This window comes from Bidens hawaiensis, unplaced genomic scaffold (genome assembly GCF_021521415.1).
Source record: "Bidens hawaiensis isolate Kalapana, Puna unplaced genomic scaffold, B.hawaiensis_p1.1 tig00039442_1, whole genome shotgun sequence".
Taxonomy (NCBI): Eukaryota; Viridiplantae; Streptophyta; class Magnoliopsida; order Asterales; family Asteraceae; genus Bidens; species Bidens hawaiensis.
The window spans coordinates 17,090-33,957 of NW_027496925.1; the positions used below are offsets into that span (position 1 = coordinate 17,090).

The 16,868-nt window shown below is 36.9% G+C and overlaps 1 protein-coding gene across 1 annotated transcript; it reads left to right on the plus strand.

Annotated features, from left to right (window-relative positions):
* The first annotated feature begins 11,310 nt into the window (after positions 1 to 11,310).
* On the plus strand, positions 11,311 to 12,211 carry LOC143591181 (uncharacterized protein At5g65660-like). The gene is made up of 2 exons (XM_077071471.1): positions 11,311 to 11,532; positions 12,035 to 12,211. Exons 1-2 carry the CDS (start codon positions 11,311 to 11,313, stop codon positions 12,203 to 12,205), a joined length of 393 nt encoding a protein of 130 aa, XP_076927586.1. The 3' UTR covers positions 12,206 to 12,211.
* Positions 12,212 to 16,868: the final 4,657 nt, after the last annotated feature.

Here is a 16,868-nt window from a genome sequence, read left to right on the forward strand (position 1 = left end):
CAAGGGAATCAAGTGAATCAACTCCACTTGTATCCACAGGTCCGGACTCCGGGAGGCATGCTAGAAGTGATATAACTAGAGATGAGTGTTTTTACCAAAATTTAGTGTCGTACTAGGGTACTCCTACTGTATCTAATTGATATCGACTGAACAATCCCGGTATTCATTCTTCATATTTTCGATATTGATTTTCGGTATTTTTAAAGATACAAATACCGAGCGAACAAAATCAATACGATATGCAGTTTATACTTTCACTCCTTTTCAGTTTTGGTATTTTTTTTATACATTATTAGTCTCATCCCATGATATAACTTCCTTAATAGATTGGACGGATGTCAATTAAACCCACACATGTCAGGTTCGCCGTTTGTTTATAGGGATGTCAAACTTGATGTTTTTTTATTTTATATGTGCCGAACGGTTACAAACAAAAACTTTCCTTAAAAAGCATCTTTAATAGTTGGTTTTGGAGTTTTCTTAAAGGAGAGAGGATATGAGGTGCATTAGAGAGGAGAGATGGCCGCTCTTATCCGAAAACACCCAAAACCAAGTATGTAAGAGGGGGTTGTTCTTGGAGCCGGTTTTGGTTATGACAGGGTAAAGATTGGGCAAAGATTACATGTATAAAATCTTCTCTTGTAGACAATTAAGAAAAGAGCATGTTGCATGAGCCGGAAGTTGCCAAAATCGGGTTTGAACTACATAAACTTCCTCAATAATTTGTTAAAGAAAAGAATATTATTTACATAGTTTCTTATGAAAACAAAAGGTGTGTGAAAGAAATTGTTCCAAATTTCCCTAGGTATCACGTCCGTGTCACATTAACTTTTTCTAGTATTCCCTAGTTTTAGTTTCCCATATGAGGGGGTGTCATTGGTCATCCCATTTTCCCATGTTCTTCCATTTTATTTTATTTTTTATAATGCAAAAATATGTTACATGTTTAATTTTAATTTGTTATATGACTGGTTTAATTGGTACAAATGCTCCAAATGCTCGATAAGATCTGATTGAAGGCTACTAGCCATGGAGTGTGGACTGCTTGGGATTGTAAACATGTAAGACTATTGTTTTTCAATGGTTTATCGCTTGTATGCCCTCTGCGTGTTCGGGAGATATCGCTACACCACTACTTTTCAAAATCGTATAGGATAATACACGTGTACATGATTTCACATGATGTTCTCCAGACATATTCTTTTGAATGCAAACTAATAACACCATCCAAAATTTTTGCAAATTTTTACGTGATATTCTTGCAGGCATATTCAAGTAATTATCTATGGAGTCAAGAGAATGTATGCCAGTTGTCGTATAGCCGAAGTGCATTTTTGTTGTCTGTTGAGATCATATTTGACTAAACTAAGCTCAATCAATGAACACTTATTAAAACACACCAACAGAACATTAAACAGTTGCTCTAATCCTTTGAACAGATTAGTATCACATTAATTGACTCCATATTGAATTATAGATCAATTACAAATTGTAATTGCTTCAGAAACACACAAATTATGATAAGCTTTTAGAAGTTTCATATAGAAGAACAATTATATCATTACTATAATAAAAATATTACAATCTATTGCTCTCCCCAACCTTAGCTCATCATCATTCATTGATTTTCAGTACAATAGTACTTTGATAAGATGAATGTGTGATGTGTGAAAAGCGTTAATAAAGAAGAGACTCTTTTCTTCATTTTATACAAGTGTGTAACTGTTGATTAGTTAAAGGTGAAAGTGACATCTAGCTAATTCTATTACACTACTAATCTACTATACTAAACATCTGACCATTAAAGAATCATATGTTAACTACTGATCTTCTTGAAAATAGTGATGTTTGATTAATCAGTTGTTTGTCTTCGGTCTTTTGGATCTTCAATGGTTTTGATGAGTAGTTTCTTTGTCTTCAATCATTATATCAGCTGTATGACATGGTCAGATGTTTGAGAGCATCAATTTGGTTAAAACCATAATGGAGAACAACTAATGTTTGAACCATTAGCTGTTTGGTTTCTGACCATTAGTTCTTTGCTAGATTCAACGTAGTCTCGTAAAGCTTTGATGACCTCTTGTATCAAAACTCGTTTTAAAGTACTCAAAGTGTCTACAAATCACTGTCAATTAGTAAAACCAGAGCTTTATCCACTCGAAACCTTCTTTGTAAGATCTCGAAGGTGAATGTTGGATTGTCATTAACGAAGTATCATGCCACTAAAAGATTACGAGACACTTGACGGCTGTCTATGCATATAACTAACTAAGATTAAATAAACAAAAATTTAAAAAGAAAAAGAAAAAAAAACCCCTGCATGTCCTTGCTAGTAGTGCTAATACATTGTTAATATTAAGGAGAGGGGAAAAAAAAAAAAGAATTCCGCCAAAGATTCTTCCAACCCATTAGATAGCTTGAATAAAACTATATAATTTATCATCAAGCTAGTTACAAAGCTCCCCTTATTTTAAATCATACTAGATATTAATATAATACAAATCAAAACAACGTACGTAGGCATGAGAAATGTTTTTTTTTTAATTTTAGTGCCATCTATATTTAAATGTAATTGTGTTAACTTGTTTATACAAAGTGAAGCATAATATACATTAAACAAGTCAAATAGCGCGTAGTGCAAACTATTTCGACTATTTTTTAATTCTAACAATTTAGGAACCTCGTTAGTTTTTAGGAAGTAAAGACCTAAGCAATGGGGGCTTCCAAGGAGGCATTGCCCCAGGGAGCGTCCAAGGGGTGTTGTCACACACAGCCTTAGAGTCTGGACGGATGATCAATAGTTGGTACCGATTTTATTATTTGATCAAAGTTTAGTTATGTAATGGAATTTTAGTTTGGATTAAAATTAATTTATCCCTCACTGCATCTATTCCGATTGAAAATTTGTGTGTACCAACAAGTTATTTAAATCTAAAAGTGAATCACCATTCTAAGAGAAATCGCAAGTTAAATTGCGAAAATACAACAAATGCTGATGGGGAATAAGTGGTATACGATTTTAGTTTTCCACTATGGATATGGGTATATGCGTATGTGGGGTGTGTCTTTATGACATCAAACTACGTATTGTACCTTTTTTTACTGCTTCCATGCGTTAGCTTTCATGAACGTCGATTGAAATTGCACCATGCAGAAAACCTGTTAGAAGGTGTATAACGATCCTTCAGTATCGTATGTTTTTACATCCCAAAGCTTTATGTTGTTAACCCTGACATGAGTATGAGATGAAAATGAATGAGACGTGAGTCTAGGTCGTGTAAACATTGCTATAAAGACATACAACTATAGGAAAATGATAACATTTACGCTAGGTCGGTAATTGCCATCTTAAATTTTCTCAAATCCACGTTTATAACCATACAATACGTGACAATATTGTCTCATATACGTGTTTTCTCATGTATTCGTCTTAGTCTAAAAAATATTATATAAACAATGAGTAACACAGAAACAAAAGTAAATATGAGAATCCGATTTACGTGTCAATTCATAGGAGAGAAATATATTTTAATAACATGCGAGTACAAATTATAAAAACTCTATTAAGATTTGTTTAACATTTTATATCTTGTATGCTTTTCTTTTCAATTACTATCAAACATAAAGAATAGTAAGATGACAATTATCAACATAACCCAGTTCACGACACGGAAAAAGTGATATTTTTATTGTCATATCCCCCTTGTTATCAAACTCATGTTCGGATTGACATGTTTAAACGATTTAATTAAACAGGTTGACCGAGACTAACATGTTTAACCTATTTTTACAATACACTAACCTTATTAACATATTTACAATTTGATTATTACCTGTTACCCCTTTTGACACATTGATAAATTGGTTTACAAATCATGTTCGTCTAACATGATAATAAATGTGTGTGGGTTACGGTGATATTTTTGACAAAAAAAAGAATCGTGTTCACGCTGAATTCAACTTGCCAAACCGTACTCTGGCAAACTGTTAACCCGATACGACTAGCCGTTTGACACCTAAGTAACGCGCAAGTAAAATTATACAAGTAACCAAAAATTTCGCATATAGGATAACTATAACCATAAAATTAACATGACTCCTAAATTAAAACAACCTCTGGCCTGATTCAGAAACGAGGACATTGGAGTGTTGCTAGAAGCATCAAGTTGTTGTACACTGTGCATTAAATATGGGTTGTAGGGATGTGATTGTGTGGGACCAAGTGTACGTTTTATGCACATATAGCCCAGTCTACATAGGAAGACCACCTCGACAACGAGGTCAGCTCACGTGCGAGAAGTACGTGTGGACAAATTTATATTTAGTTATTTACTTTATACAAAAAAAGTTAAAAACAAAAAAGCCATGTTGGTTTGGCTTTTACTCCCCCTTTGACTTTGAACAGAAAAAAAAAGGGTAATTGTTGGGCTGTAAACGAACCGAACGAACACGAACAAGGCCTTGTTCATGTTCGTTGGTTAAGTAAATAATGTGTTCATGAACGGTTCACGAACACTTACCGAACGAGATTTTATGTTCGTGTTCGTTCATTAACGAAATTAATGTGTTCACGAACACAAATGAACACAAATAAAATCGGCAGAGCCTAGAGATTGAGACCGATGTATTCATTAAGATGAATAATGAAAGCCTGTAAACGAATCGAATGAACACGAACAAGGGCATGTTCATGTTCGTTCATTTAACTTTAAAAGAATACGGACACTTAATTGAACAAATAGTTATGTTCATGTTTGTTTATTTAAAAATAGACATTTGTGTTTGTTTGTTTGAAATCTAAACTAACATAACTGAACAAAGATAAACGAACATGTATGAACAAACGTAAATGAACACAAATATAAACGAACTTAAATGAAAACACTTAAATGAACACAATACAAATATAAAACCTTTAAGTAGATGACCTATCCAGAAAATATTTAATTATTTTTTATTAATAATATTAATACATAAATGAACATAAATAAACAGACATAAACGAACGTTCATGAACATAAATGAACGAACGGAACATGTGTTAATGTTCGTTCGTTTAATTAAACGAACACAAATTTTTTGTTCATGTTCATTCGTTTATTAAATAAATGAACATAAACGAACTTCCCGCCGAACGGTTCACGACAGTTCACTGAACGTTCGGTTCGTTTACAGGCCTAGGTAATTGAATAGAAAATGAAACATTCATGTTTACCTTTTTCTTTAATCCCAATAAAAATCAGAATTTAAATTCAAACGACCCTAATATTATTGTTGTATCAGAAAAACAAGAAAATAATGTTCATACTTGAAATGTTGCATCTTTTTATTTTAAAAAGCATTTTTTAAAGAATAACCTAAAAGGATAAATTATCAAATACGTAATCATGAAATGGAATTCTAATATGGGTTACTGGGCTGGGTCAAAAGAAGCCTATTTACTTTAGGATGGCATTGGGCGATATTGGGCTTGTGACACCTAAGTGGCTAAGTTTGTAGCCTTCATTTTTCGTATGTAATAATTAATAAATGTAATTAACTAGCGTATCTGCTTTTGTGGTGACACAATAATTGTCAAGTGACAACCAGCGTGAGTATTGTCTTAATCAGGCCCACGCTGACTTCAAAGTTTGATTTGGACGTTCCCCGTTCCTCCAAGATACCATACCTTCTAACACACAAGAAAGACGCCGTTCTAAAAACAGTTCAAAGATTAAAAGAGAGGGAAATTCCCAAAATGTACTTACTTTGAAAGAGATTCCATTTTTGTCCCTCAAATTTTAGGATACAAAAAATGTTCCCTTCAAACACATCTTTGACTATATGTTTGGAAGTCTAACACGTCTTTGACTATGTATTTGTAGAACACGTCGCCAAGGACGCGCTAGACTTCCAAACATATAGTCAAAGACGTGTAAACTTCCAAACACAAAGTCAAAGATGTGTAAACTTCCAAACACCTTGTCTATGACATGCTAGGCCTCTAAATGCATAGTCAAAGACGTGTTAGTCTCTTGTTTGTTTTCAATATTATACTATAACTAATTTTACTTATATTTGGTTTTCTTTTATAACCTTTTTTTGTGAAGGTTTATATCATTTCGAATATACCGTTGAAACATGTTTTTTTATCTACACGTTGACATAAATTTTATTTAAAATTCTGTTAGGTTCGATATTAATTTTACACGGCTTGGTTTTGAGTAAGTTTATGTCGCCACTTAGATAAAAATAAGTACGTCTCAATGGTATATTCGAAATAATATTAAAATTGATATACTTTATAAAAGAAAAAACAAATATAAATAAAATTAGTTACAATAATATATTAAAAAAAACAAACAAGAGGCTAAAACGTCTTTAACTATATGTTTGCAGGCCTCATACATTTTTGACTATGTGTTTAGAAGTTTAACACGTCTTTGACTATGTGTTTGAAAGCAAAGACGTGTTTTACAAACACTTAGTCATAGATATGCTTGAAATACTAAATTGTAAGGGGATAATAATGAAATCTTTTTTCAAAGTATGATGTGGTTGGGAATTTTCCCATATAAAATACGAGCCCAAACTTTCAGGCTTTTTAGTACAAGCCCAACCCAGTTTCCAGGTGAATGCGTTGTTTAAATGTTTATTCAGGTTTAAGCCCAACCCAATTCGGGTTATTGTTTATTCGGTCCAACTTGGCTTTTTTTTTAATTGATTAATTTTGTTTATTTAATTGTTTGATTAAATTATTATTAAAGTAACGTGTTAAACTGTTAATAATTAGAATTTATGAAAATTGCTTGATTAGTCATTCGTTGTTTTTTTTCAACACAATCCAGTTCTGGCCCTATTAATTGTTTTGTATTTGTTACTCTGTTTTGTAAACAAAGAATACATTACAATTTATATTATTTCTACATGAGTTTAAAAAAGTGGGTGTCACACTTTTCCCCGACAGTCAGCTCCTGGCTGTAGGCTACTTGAAACTTTTTAGCCTGAGTGTGGCCCTTAACATAACCGGCACGTCTATTGCATCGTTTTCATTGTTGCTTTAAAGCTTGAGCCAATATCAAGTGGCACGTCTATTGTATTGTTTACATGAGTTTATATCACCCTTGGTCCCTTTCCCTTTCAATTGGGGTTCTTCACAAGTTCACTGTGAACCAAGCTGAGCGGTCAAGTAGGACCGGCCCAGACTTTACGCTAGGCTCTCCAGGCGTTTAGGTCACGGTTTATGTGGGGGCACAAAGTTTTTATTTTTTATTTTTGTATATATAACAATTTATCGTAAAGCAATAAGAAGTCAAATTATGAAAAAAAATGGGCATATTAATTTAGTAATTAGTGTGTTTATGTTTAATTGTTAGTAATTTAGGAATTAATCCGTTTATGTTTAATTGGCCAGAAATTTTTTTTTTTTCATAAAAGATCATTTTTTTTACTCGTCTTGGAAATTCAAAGTAAGGGGGACTCTTAGGTCAGCATTGAACTTGGATAGTTTAAAAACCAAACCGAGCTCAAGTCTAATTCGAGCCAGCTATTTCCTAGTTCTTTTTAAATGAGTTTTGAGTTATTTGAACATCCATACTTTATACTTTATAGGCGTTAATCTTTATTGTAGATGGGCTCGTATGGATAACCGAAAAGTACAAGGGGATGAACCGAAAAAAGTATTAATTTTTGTTTATTTTTATCAAAATTAACTTGTTAAAAATTCGAATCAAGCCGAGATTAAACTAGCTTGATCCCTGGTTTTATCTTTTATTACAACTAATTAACCAATAAACTCGAGCCCGAGCTTCACATATTGAGCTCAAGCCGGCTCCAAACCCAAACGGGCTTATTATTCATACAATTTTTATTTAACATATTTATACACAACTACTATTATATGAAAATATACAACAAAAATAATTAAACAATATATATATCATATCATATAAAATAATGAAATACTAAACGTGCCTAACTCAAGCTTTAGAAATACAAACGAGAGCTTAAACGAGCTCGGGATAGGCTCCACTCGTTTACACAGCTAAGGTAAAGATAAATGTGATATTTATCTCTAGTTTGATATTCCTAGTTACGATGAGTTAGAGATTGGAGTTATTTATAAACCGTTTTAGCAATATTACAAGTTTGAGTTAGGATAGTTTCGGATCATTTGTTAGTATAAAGTAAACTTTCGGAAAATAAAATTTCAATATTTTACATTATATACCCCCAATAGACCCCGTATATGGCTAAACGGGACGTATTGGGTCTCCCAATATGACCTAATATGCCCTTATATCCCTATACGGGATATATTGGAGGGTGTTTTAACAAAAACGGGGGTGTCCCGAGAATTCCCCAAATAAAATATCCAGCAAGAAAAGCTTGGTGACGCGGCTGGCCTTTTAATTTTAGGAGGGCCTAGATTAGGACGACCCAATTGCCCACTTGGTGAGCTTTTTAAAGAAGTGTCTTAACACATTTTAAATCCACTCGATTGGACCACTCGAGGATTTTCCCAGATATAATCAAGCAAAAATATTACGGTAGAAGACAAAAAAATAAAAGAAAGCAAGGCATCTGAAAATAATGTAATAGCATGTCAATGGGGTACTTTTATACGAGCCGAACAGGTGCTAGAACTGTTCACAAGTTGAATGAACTGACTAAAGGTTTGTTAGTGTCGGTATTGGTTTGTAAACTAACCGACCTGGCTCGGTTTCTATACGAGCCAAAGCTATCTCGGCTTGCTTTGTAAGCAATACGAACGTTGACTCGGTTTGTAAACTAATGGATTTCAAGCAAGTTTTTCGAGTTTTTCCTTACAAGTTTCATGCTATGAGATACTTAAATAGCACGAGTGGATGCGACTAGACGACAACTCCCTTCTTCGGGGGGATCTTTGGGAATATATAAAGAAAAAACTAATTAATCACTAATACATAGAGCATATACAAGAACTAATGAAAAACATGGTAAAAAAAATTACAACTAAATGAAAATAAAATACGAAAATATTAGTAGATTAAAAAAAAATAGTCAATATCTTCTAAAGCAAAATATTGTTTTAACTCATCGTTGAGCTAACCATGTTATAATCAGAGGCAAAGTTTGGACGAAAATACGGAGAGAGAGAGAGAGCAATACGTATAAAAATTTTTATAAACGAGGATGGACTGACTCAAAATTTTCATAAACGTGGCGCCGCGCCAGCAAATGTGTTATTTTTATTTAGGGTTGTAATGATTTTGTAGGCACATCACATCATATATATATATATATATGTATGTATGTATGCACGTATGTATGTATTGCACACACACATATAATATAATAATATTAAACCCAAAACAGACCACGGCGACAAATACATGCCCCCCCCCCCCCAACTTATCTCCCTTTGTAGCCTGGGGGCGATGTTGTAGCCCCCTTGTCGCCCAAATTCACATAATTTGTCGTCTCACTACACTTGCACTTAAAACAATGGGGAATATAAGTTTGAAATGTATATATAATGTAATATTAATTTCGGAAAAAATGTTTGGTTTATTATTTTGGCTAGACTAGTAAAATTAAAAAAAATGTGTATGCATGTAGGAAGAAGATACAATAAGAAACGTTTTCGCTATAAAATATTAAAACAATTGTATTAACGAGTAAGCTTTTTGAGTAAATGAAACTTATGGTAAAAATGACATAAATGAGAAGCTAAACACGTGTGATTTATAACATTGTTTTACCATACAGGTGCGCATAACAAATAAGATACATGTTATCATGTTGGATTGTGTAATTAGCTGCTTATATCCGTGAGACTTTGTCGAGTTACTTACTCCGTAAGATACAAATATTAAACTTTTAAGAGCTAAATTTGATTATGCTTTTTAGTGATGTCATAGTGTGCACCCAGACAAAGAATTAAGTAGTAAATTCATTCGAATTTTCATGGTTAAATAAAATGAACACGTAAACCCTAAAGTTGAATGTTTCAAATTGCATGGTTGGAAGGGACATATAATTAAAATCACACATGGTCGATAGAATTTTATCCACTGGAAAACACATAGGCAAAATATATAACAAAATTTCGAGGAATTTTACCCAATTAGCAGAATCCGGGAAAACCCACATGAACCACATTCCAAAGACAATCATGATAAAGAGCAAGTTGAAAATAAATAATCATAACTTTTGTGTATTGGTCGATAATAATTTTAACTTTAAAATTACTACCAGTTGTCTTAACTTTCAACTATTATTGTTTTAATTCTCTGTTAAAAAACACTTAACGCCGCTAAGTTATTTCCTAAGTTTCAAATCGATGTTTTAGGACTTTTGATCACAAAAGCTTTATTTACATGTTTTATTAACTTTAATTGTAGACCACATATTTCAAACTTTAATTAAAGCATATAGCTAAAAATAGGTTTATAGAGTTTTCACAACTCAAGTGAGTTTTTATTTTAACCTAAACCTATACACACACATATGTATGTATGTATCTTGTTATATGCCTATGTTGGTTATAAAGAATTTATCCATGGTCTCCCTCCGGAGCAATATTGTTACGAGGTTATTATCTGATATTCTGATGGTCTCGGTTTATTATTTATTTATTTATTTTAAAATCCTGATTAAAATATCAAAATGGATCCTTACAAGAAGCAAAGGTCCAAGTCATGCAAGGAATATAAATTAAGTATAAACAAAAAATTAATAAAATATTTCTTCCGATCAAGGCTAGAACCTCTTCTTTTATACTTTACCCATAAAAAAAAGTTGTTTTACATTGTTCACCACTTTAGATCCCCGGTTCGTTGTGTAACCATCCTTTTCTTTTCTTACTCGATGACCCTCTCTCAATCCGTAACGCGATGCTACTCCTATGAAACAATGCTATTGTAAAGTCTCCTGGACTGATCGAAGTCATCGTGTTTGGTTCAACACATTAGGTCCAATATAGGTGGAAATCGAACACAAAAACATGAGTTGATGAATACTTCAAATTCTTATAAGAAAAACGACAATATATCTAAGAAAATTAAACGTGTTATGTATTTTATTTTCTTAACACGCAAACTAGTAAATATATTCCAAATAACTACCCACCCACCCACCCACCTTAATTCATCCGTACCACTTCGGGGACAAATAGACCGAGCTGTACTCAACCAGCACTTAACTCACCTTTATAAATTCCCCAACTTTCACCTGCATTTATCATTCATTATTATCATTGCTTCATTTCCCACCCTCCTTTCCTTTCTTGTCTAATTCCACTTCTCATGAGACGACCACAACCTCTAAACCACCTTCAATTCATTTCTCATGGAGTCTCCCACGTACTACCCGCCACCGCTACACCACTCGTCTCGCCCGACCTTAGGGTTTCCCCTCGGCACCGCCTTGCTTTTGATCGTGATCTTCAGCCTCAGCGGCATATTCTCATGTTGCTATCACTGGGACAAGCTAAGGCACCTTCGTGGTTCGTTCGACGACGAGGACAACGACGACGATCACTCCACTTCCAAACCTAAACCTAAATACTCGGTAAGTTAAATTCTGCTGGCTCTGATACCATATAACATGATAAAAAGCTATAACTTTTGTCTCTTGTCACTCTCACATTAAACCTCACAATTTTTAATAAATTTGTAATTGTAAAATAATATTTACCGTTCTTAAAATTTATGTTTCAAAATTTGTTAATTTAATATTTACTTCATGTTTTTTTTTCAAATATTTAATATTTATAATAATCTTTTACTTTAAAACTATTTTAAAGACTATTGTATAACGATGGTGTATTAATAGTGTTTGATAGATTTATTGTTTCTTGGATATCGATTATTTATTAAATATTATATTTTCAAAACTATCCGTGTAGTATACAGGTCTCAAACTAGTATAGAACTAAATAATTACAATATATAGAAATATGCGGGGTCTGACTTGATACTAAAACCTTATATACTATAGTATAGGTTCCGACATACAAAAATTGTGACATTGAAATAAATTTGATGAAATTGATTTGTGTTTGATTTAACAGGAGAAATTGGAGATTCAGAACGAGAGTTTGCCGGTGGTAATGCCGGGAGATCGGATTGCGCGGTTCATTGCATTGCCGTGTCCGTGTGAACCGGCGAGACAAGAAAAGGTGATTGTAGAACAAGTGAAGATGACTCAAAAGCCACCGCATGTAGCTGTCACAATCTTTTAAACATAAACTACCTTTGTATATATTTATATATATTTGTTTGATTTAAATTTTCAAAAGCAATTACATGATTCTTCTTCTACTTCTTAATTTTTCACTTTAGTTATAAATTTTATAAATTTGTAACTCAAAAGGGAAATTTAGTGTGCATATTTACCCCTCTTCACTAGTTTATATATAATGGAAAATTTAGGTACGTGGTAAATCGTGTTAAGTTGACATGTTGAATTGTTTAAATAGAACGCGACAAATATTTCTATTCGTGTTGAAAGCATCGATTCTAACTCGCACATACTTAAAATCGTGCAACTGAACACAACCCGGTTAGCCCTTTCATCTAAGTATATCAAACAAGTTGACATGTAGTAATCAAGCTGTAAAATGTTATCGAGTTGAGTGGTAAAAAAAATTGCATTAAACGAGTAAAAAACGGGGTTTGTAGATTGATTTGATGGATCAACATGTTTAATTAAACAAGTTAACACAAACACGATGAAGAGGTAGGCCCCAGCAGAGCCCAGTTGGACCCGCAAGACTCACCTTGAAGAGGGACGTTTGCGCAAGGACCAACTGGTTCCGCAGGACCCACCATGCTCAGAGATGATGACCTTACGCGCAATACGCCAGCTGTTCCCGCAGGGAAAGCCTCCCAATGATGAAGTATCCCGCCTGTCCCCGCAGCTGCGGATACAAGCCATCAGGGAAGGCTACCCGCACTAATAGCAAGGCTACACGCACAAGGCACTAAATAATTCAGTGTCACCTGAAGGAACGAGCAAGGCGGGAATACTCCCGCCCAAATGAGCCAGTCTGTATGCTTTTGGAAGATCTTTTGTACTATACCTGCCAAGGTATGGACAAAATAGACAAGATCTGACCAAAGCAGCCCATGAACCAAACACAGGGTGACAGCTCACCGACAAACAGTACGAGGAGCATGCTCTAGTACTGTTTGTCACTATTAGCCGCTGCCTACTCACCAACCCTTGTCGTGGCACGCACATAGCCTGCAGTTGGTAGAAAAGGAATAGTACACAGCCGGCCTGGTCACTATCAGCCGCTGCCTACCCACCAACCAGCATGGCACGTGCGTAGCCCATAGTTGGTAGAACATGAATGTTCTACAGCTGGCTGTACCTGCTTGGAAACCTACATTCGGCTATAAATACTCCAACACCTTGGAACGGTAGGAAGATCTGGTATTTTTACCTTCACTAGCTATCTCTCTCAATATACACTTATATTCAGAGTAATCTAGTCTGATTCTCACGCCGGAGGGTGGTCACAAGGAGGAACCCCCCCTTCTCAGTGACGAGCTCACGGTGTCTGTTTTGCAGGTTATCAGAAGAACCATCTTCGCCGGATCTAACCCCTCGTGGGAAACATCTACTTAACCCCCAGATTATCCGTAATCTGCCCGGGGTCGATTAGTGTTTCTTCATTGGTGCCATCCGTGCATAAAAGCTAGAACTAATTCTCAGTTTTTTCAAAATTTCTGAAGAAATGGTTAACGTTACTCCGGTCCCAAGGCCGGCTAGTGACCAGGAAACCCCGGTAACCACAACCCCAGCCACTGGGAGGAACACCGGCGGTTATACAAATTTTACGAACACTACCCCGGTTACCCAAGCCAGGGCAAGTGCAGTAAACAATATTTCACTGGGGTTCACTGATGCCTAGTTGGAAAAACAGGCGAGGCTCCCTCGCCAAACACTCGATCAAGTTAAGGTGTGGGCCGAAGCACGTCAGAAAGAGTTCCAAGCTGAGTTGGATGAACGCTTGCGTTCACTCCAACAGGCTGACGAATTCGGAAATACTCGACAACAGCTCAACATGAACAGTGAGTGCGAGTACTCGGACAATGATCGAGAGGAATCCGACACAGACGCAAACCCTCGCCACAGGGCGAAAGGGAAGCGTAAGGAAACGGACTTCCAACCAAGAAGGAATTTTGGAGAAACCTTCAAACCAAGGAACGCGGGAGGAAACCCACGTGACTTCTCCAAAACCTTTAGACCAACTGCCGCAAATGCGGGAAAGTCCAAGTTTGCAAGGGACATTGCGGAAGCAATCGCCCCGAGAAGTGCCAAACAGATGTCCAACATCGGCACTTATGATGGTCTATCCGACCCAGACGATCACTTGAACAGATTCATAGCGGGGGCAACCGTCAGTAACTGGACGGAACCCACGTGGTGTTATATGTTCCAAATGACGCTGGTTGGAGCGGCCAGGGCGTGGTTTGATCGTTTACCAGTCCACCACATCTATGATTGGGCGGACTTTCAACAAAAGTTCAGCCAACACTTCAGTCAACAGAGGAAATATACTGAAGAGCAGTGGACGATCCTTAACTGCGTGAGAGAGGAAGATGAATCTTTACTAGACTTCATCACTCGCTTCAACTCCAAAAAGCTGAGTCTGGGCGACATAAGTGAAGATCTTGTTCGCGCCGCTTTCATCCAGGGTGCCGAATACCCAGAGCTTATCCGCACGTTGACGGGTAAGGACGGCATGCCATCCACATGGGATGCCATCATGACGGCGGCCAAGCGCTTTGCCGAGACGGAGAAGCAACTGGGTAGGGACCTTCCCCAGAGTACACATCTCTACACGCAGAGGACCAGAGAAAACAATGTTCGGATCGCCCGGCAGAACAAAAAGAGGAAGCTAGGTATTTGGCAGTCAAGGGTAAACTTTGACACCTCATCCAGCTCTCGCCCTCTTGTTGGCGGAAGGGAGATATTTGCCACCGAAAAACTCCCATGGCCAAAAGCTCCAATGATCCGGCAACGACCTAATGCGGATCAGAGCAAATTCTGTGACTTCCACGGGACAAAGGGTCACAGTACAGATGAGTGTACATCCTTGAAGGATATTGTTGAAACATTCGTCAAGGATGGAAGACTTGCACACCTTGTGGCATCAATCAAGAATGGAGGAAGGAATGATAACCGGTATAAAGGCAACGGACGAAAGCCCGTTGACATCAGCATCCACATGGTTCATGGCAACATCAGAGGAAGAAAAAGACGAACGACAGAACCATGCGAATGGAAGGAAGCTGAGGTGCGCTTCCCGCGAGTGCCAGGAGGACCCAGCAAGGAAGGCCCTATCGTCATCAAAAGCCAGCTAGGGCATTACCTAAGGGAAGTACACGAAGGCATCTGTGGAGTACACGCAGGTCCACGCGCTGTTGTAGCTAAGCTAAACAACGCGGGATACTTTTGGCCGGGGATGCATACGGATGCGCTGGCATACATCAGAAAGTGTAGGTCTTGCCAGCTCTACGCACCCAACACGCATCGCCCGAAGAATGAACTTGTTCCAGTCACCTCTTCATGGCCATTTCAGAAGTGGGCCATCGATGTGACAGGCCCATTTCCTACAGCAGCAGGAAACGTTCAGTTCCTAGTGGTAGCCATCGACTACTTCACCAAGTGGATAGAAGCAAAACCCTTAGCCCAAACAACCGCAAAACATATTAAAAAATTTATTTGGGAATTTATTATTTGTCGTTTTGGAATTCCACAGACTTTGGTGAGTGATAACGGCACCAACTTTGCTGACAAGAAGCTATAAAAGTGGCTAGAAGAACTTCAAATCACCCACACCTTTACCTCAGTGGCACACCCGCAAGGTAACGGTGAGGTGGAAAGAGCAAATAAAAGCATCGTCGAAGGCATAAAGAAAAGACTCCTGGAACACAGATCCGGTTGGGTAGACGAAGTTCCACACGTCCTTTGGGCAAACAGAACGCTGAAAAAGGCCAGTACGGGAGAAACCCCGTTCAGCCTCACTTATGGCACTGAAGCCATGGTCCCAGTCGAAATTGGTTTGCCCTCACCAAGGGTCTTGATTCAGCCAGAAGACAATGATGCGGAAAGACGGTTAGACCTTATGCTAACCGAGGAACGCAGAGACTTAGCCGCGGCGCGTGAAGAAAACTACAAGCGACAAATGCAAAAGTACTACAACACGCGGGTAAAACTCTGCAACTTTAATGTAGGAGACTACATATTGCGTAACAACGAGGCTTCAAACCAAGAGCGCCCAGGAAAACTGGCACCGGTCTGGGAAGGACCATACATTATCAAAGAAGTTTTGGGAAAAGGCGCATACCGGCTCGAAAGGCTCGATGGCACTCCTATCCCAAGAACATGGAACGGAGCTCAATTACGCAAATGTTACATGTAGATCAATTCCAAATTTGTAAAGAAAAGGCCTAGAGCCACTTCTAATGGAAATGATTCTCCTTTCACATTGTGTTGATAGCCTTACCTTTATACTTATGAACTTCCCAAGCTGATATGCCGGTATTCACCGCATAAATATGGGAAGAAGTAAGTCGTTGCGTGTGGAAGGCGGCAAAACCCGCATAAACACAAAACGGTAAAAATTTCTAAAGAAAACCTTCACGCAGGTCAGCTATAGGTGAAGTTTGGTCATCCCAATAAATGAAAGTGACGGTCCCACCCGCACAATCATGATAAAGGAAACTGAACATTGACCTATTGGCAACCGCGCGTCGAAACGTTAACTTATTCAAAACACTTAGAAAATTTCAAAGGAAAAGATGAGGAAAACTTCCACGCAGGTCAGATATAGGTAAAGTTTAGCCATCCTACTAAGTGCAAGTGACGGTCTTATCCGCACAATCACGAAA

Coding starts and splice junctions, on each gene's coding strand:
- LOC143591181 (XM_077071471.1), top strand. CDS start 11,311: ATGGAGTCTCCCACGTACTACCCGCCACCGCTACACCACTCGTCTCGC. Junction 11,533..12,034: donor AACCTAAACCTAAATACTCG/GTAAGTTAAATT, acceptor TTGATTTAACAG/GAGAAATTGGAGATTCAGAA.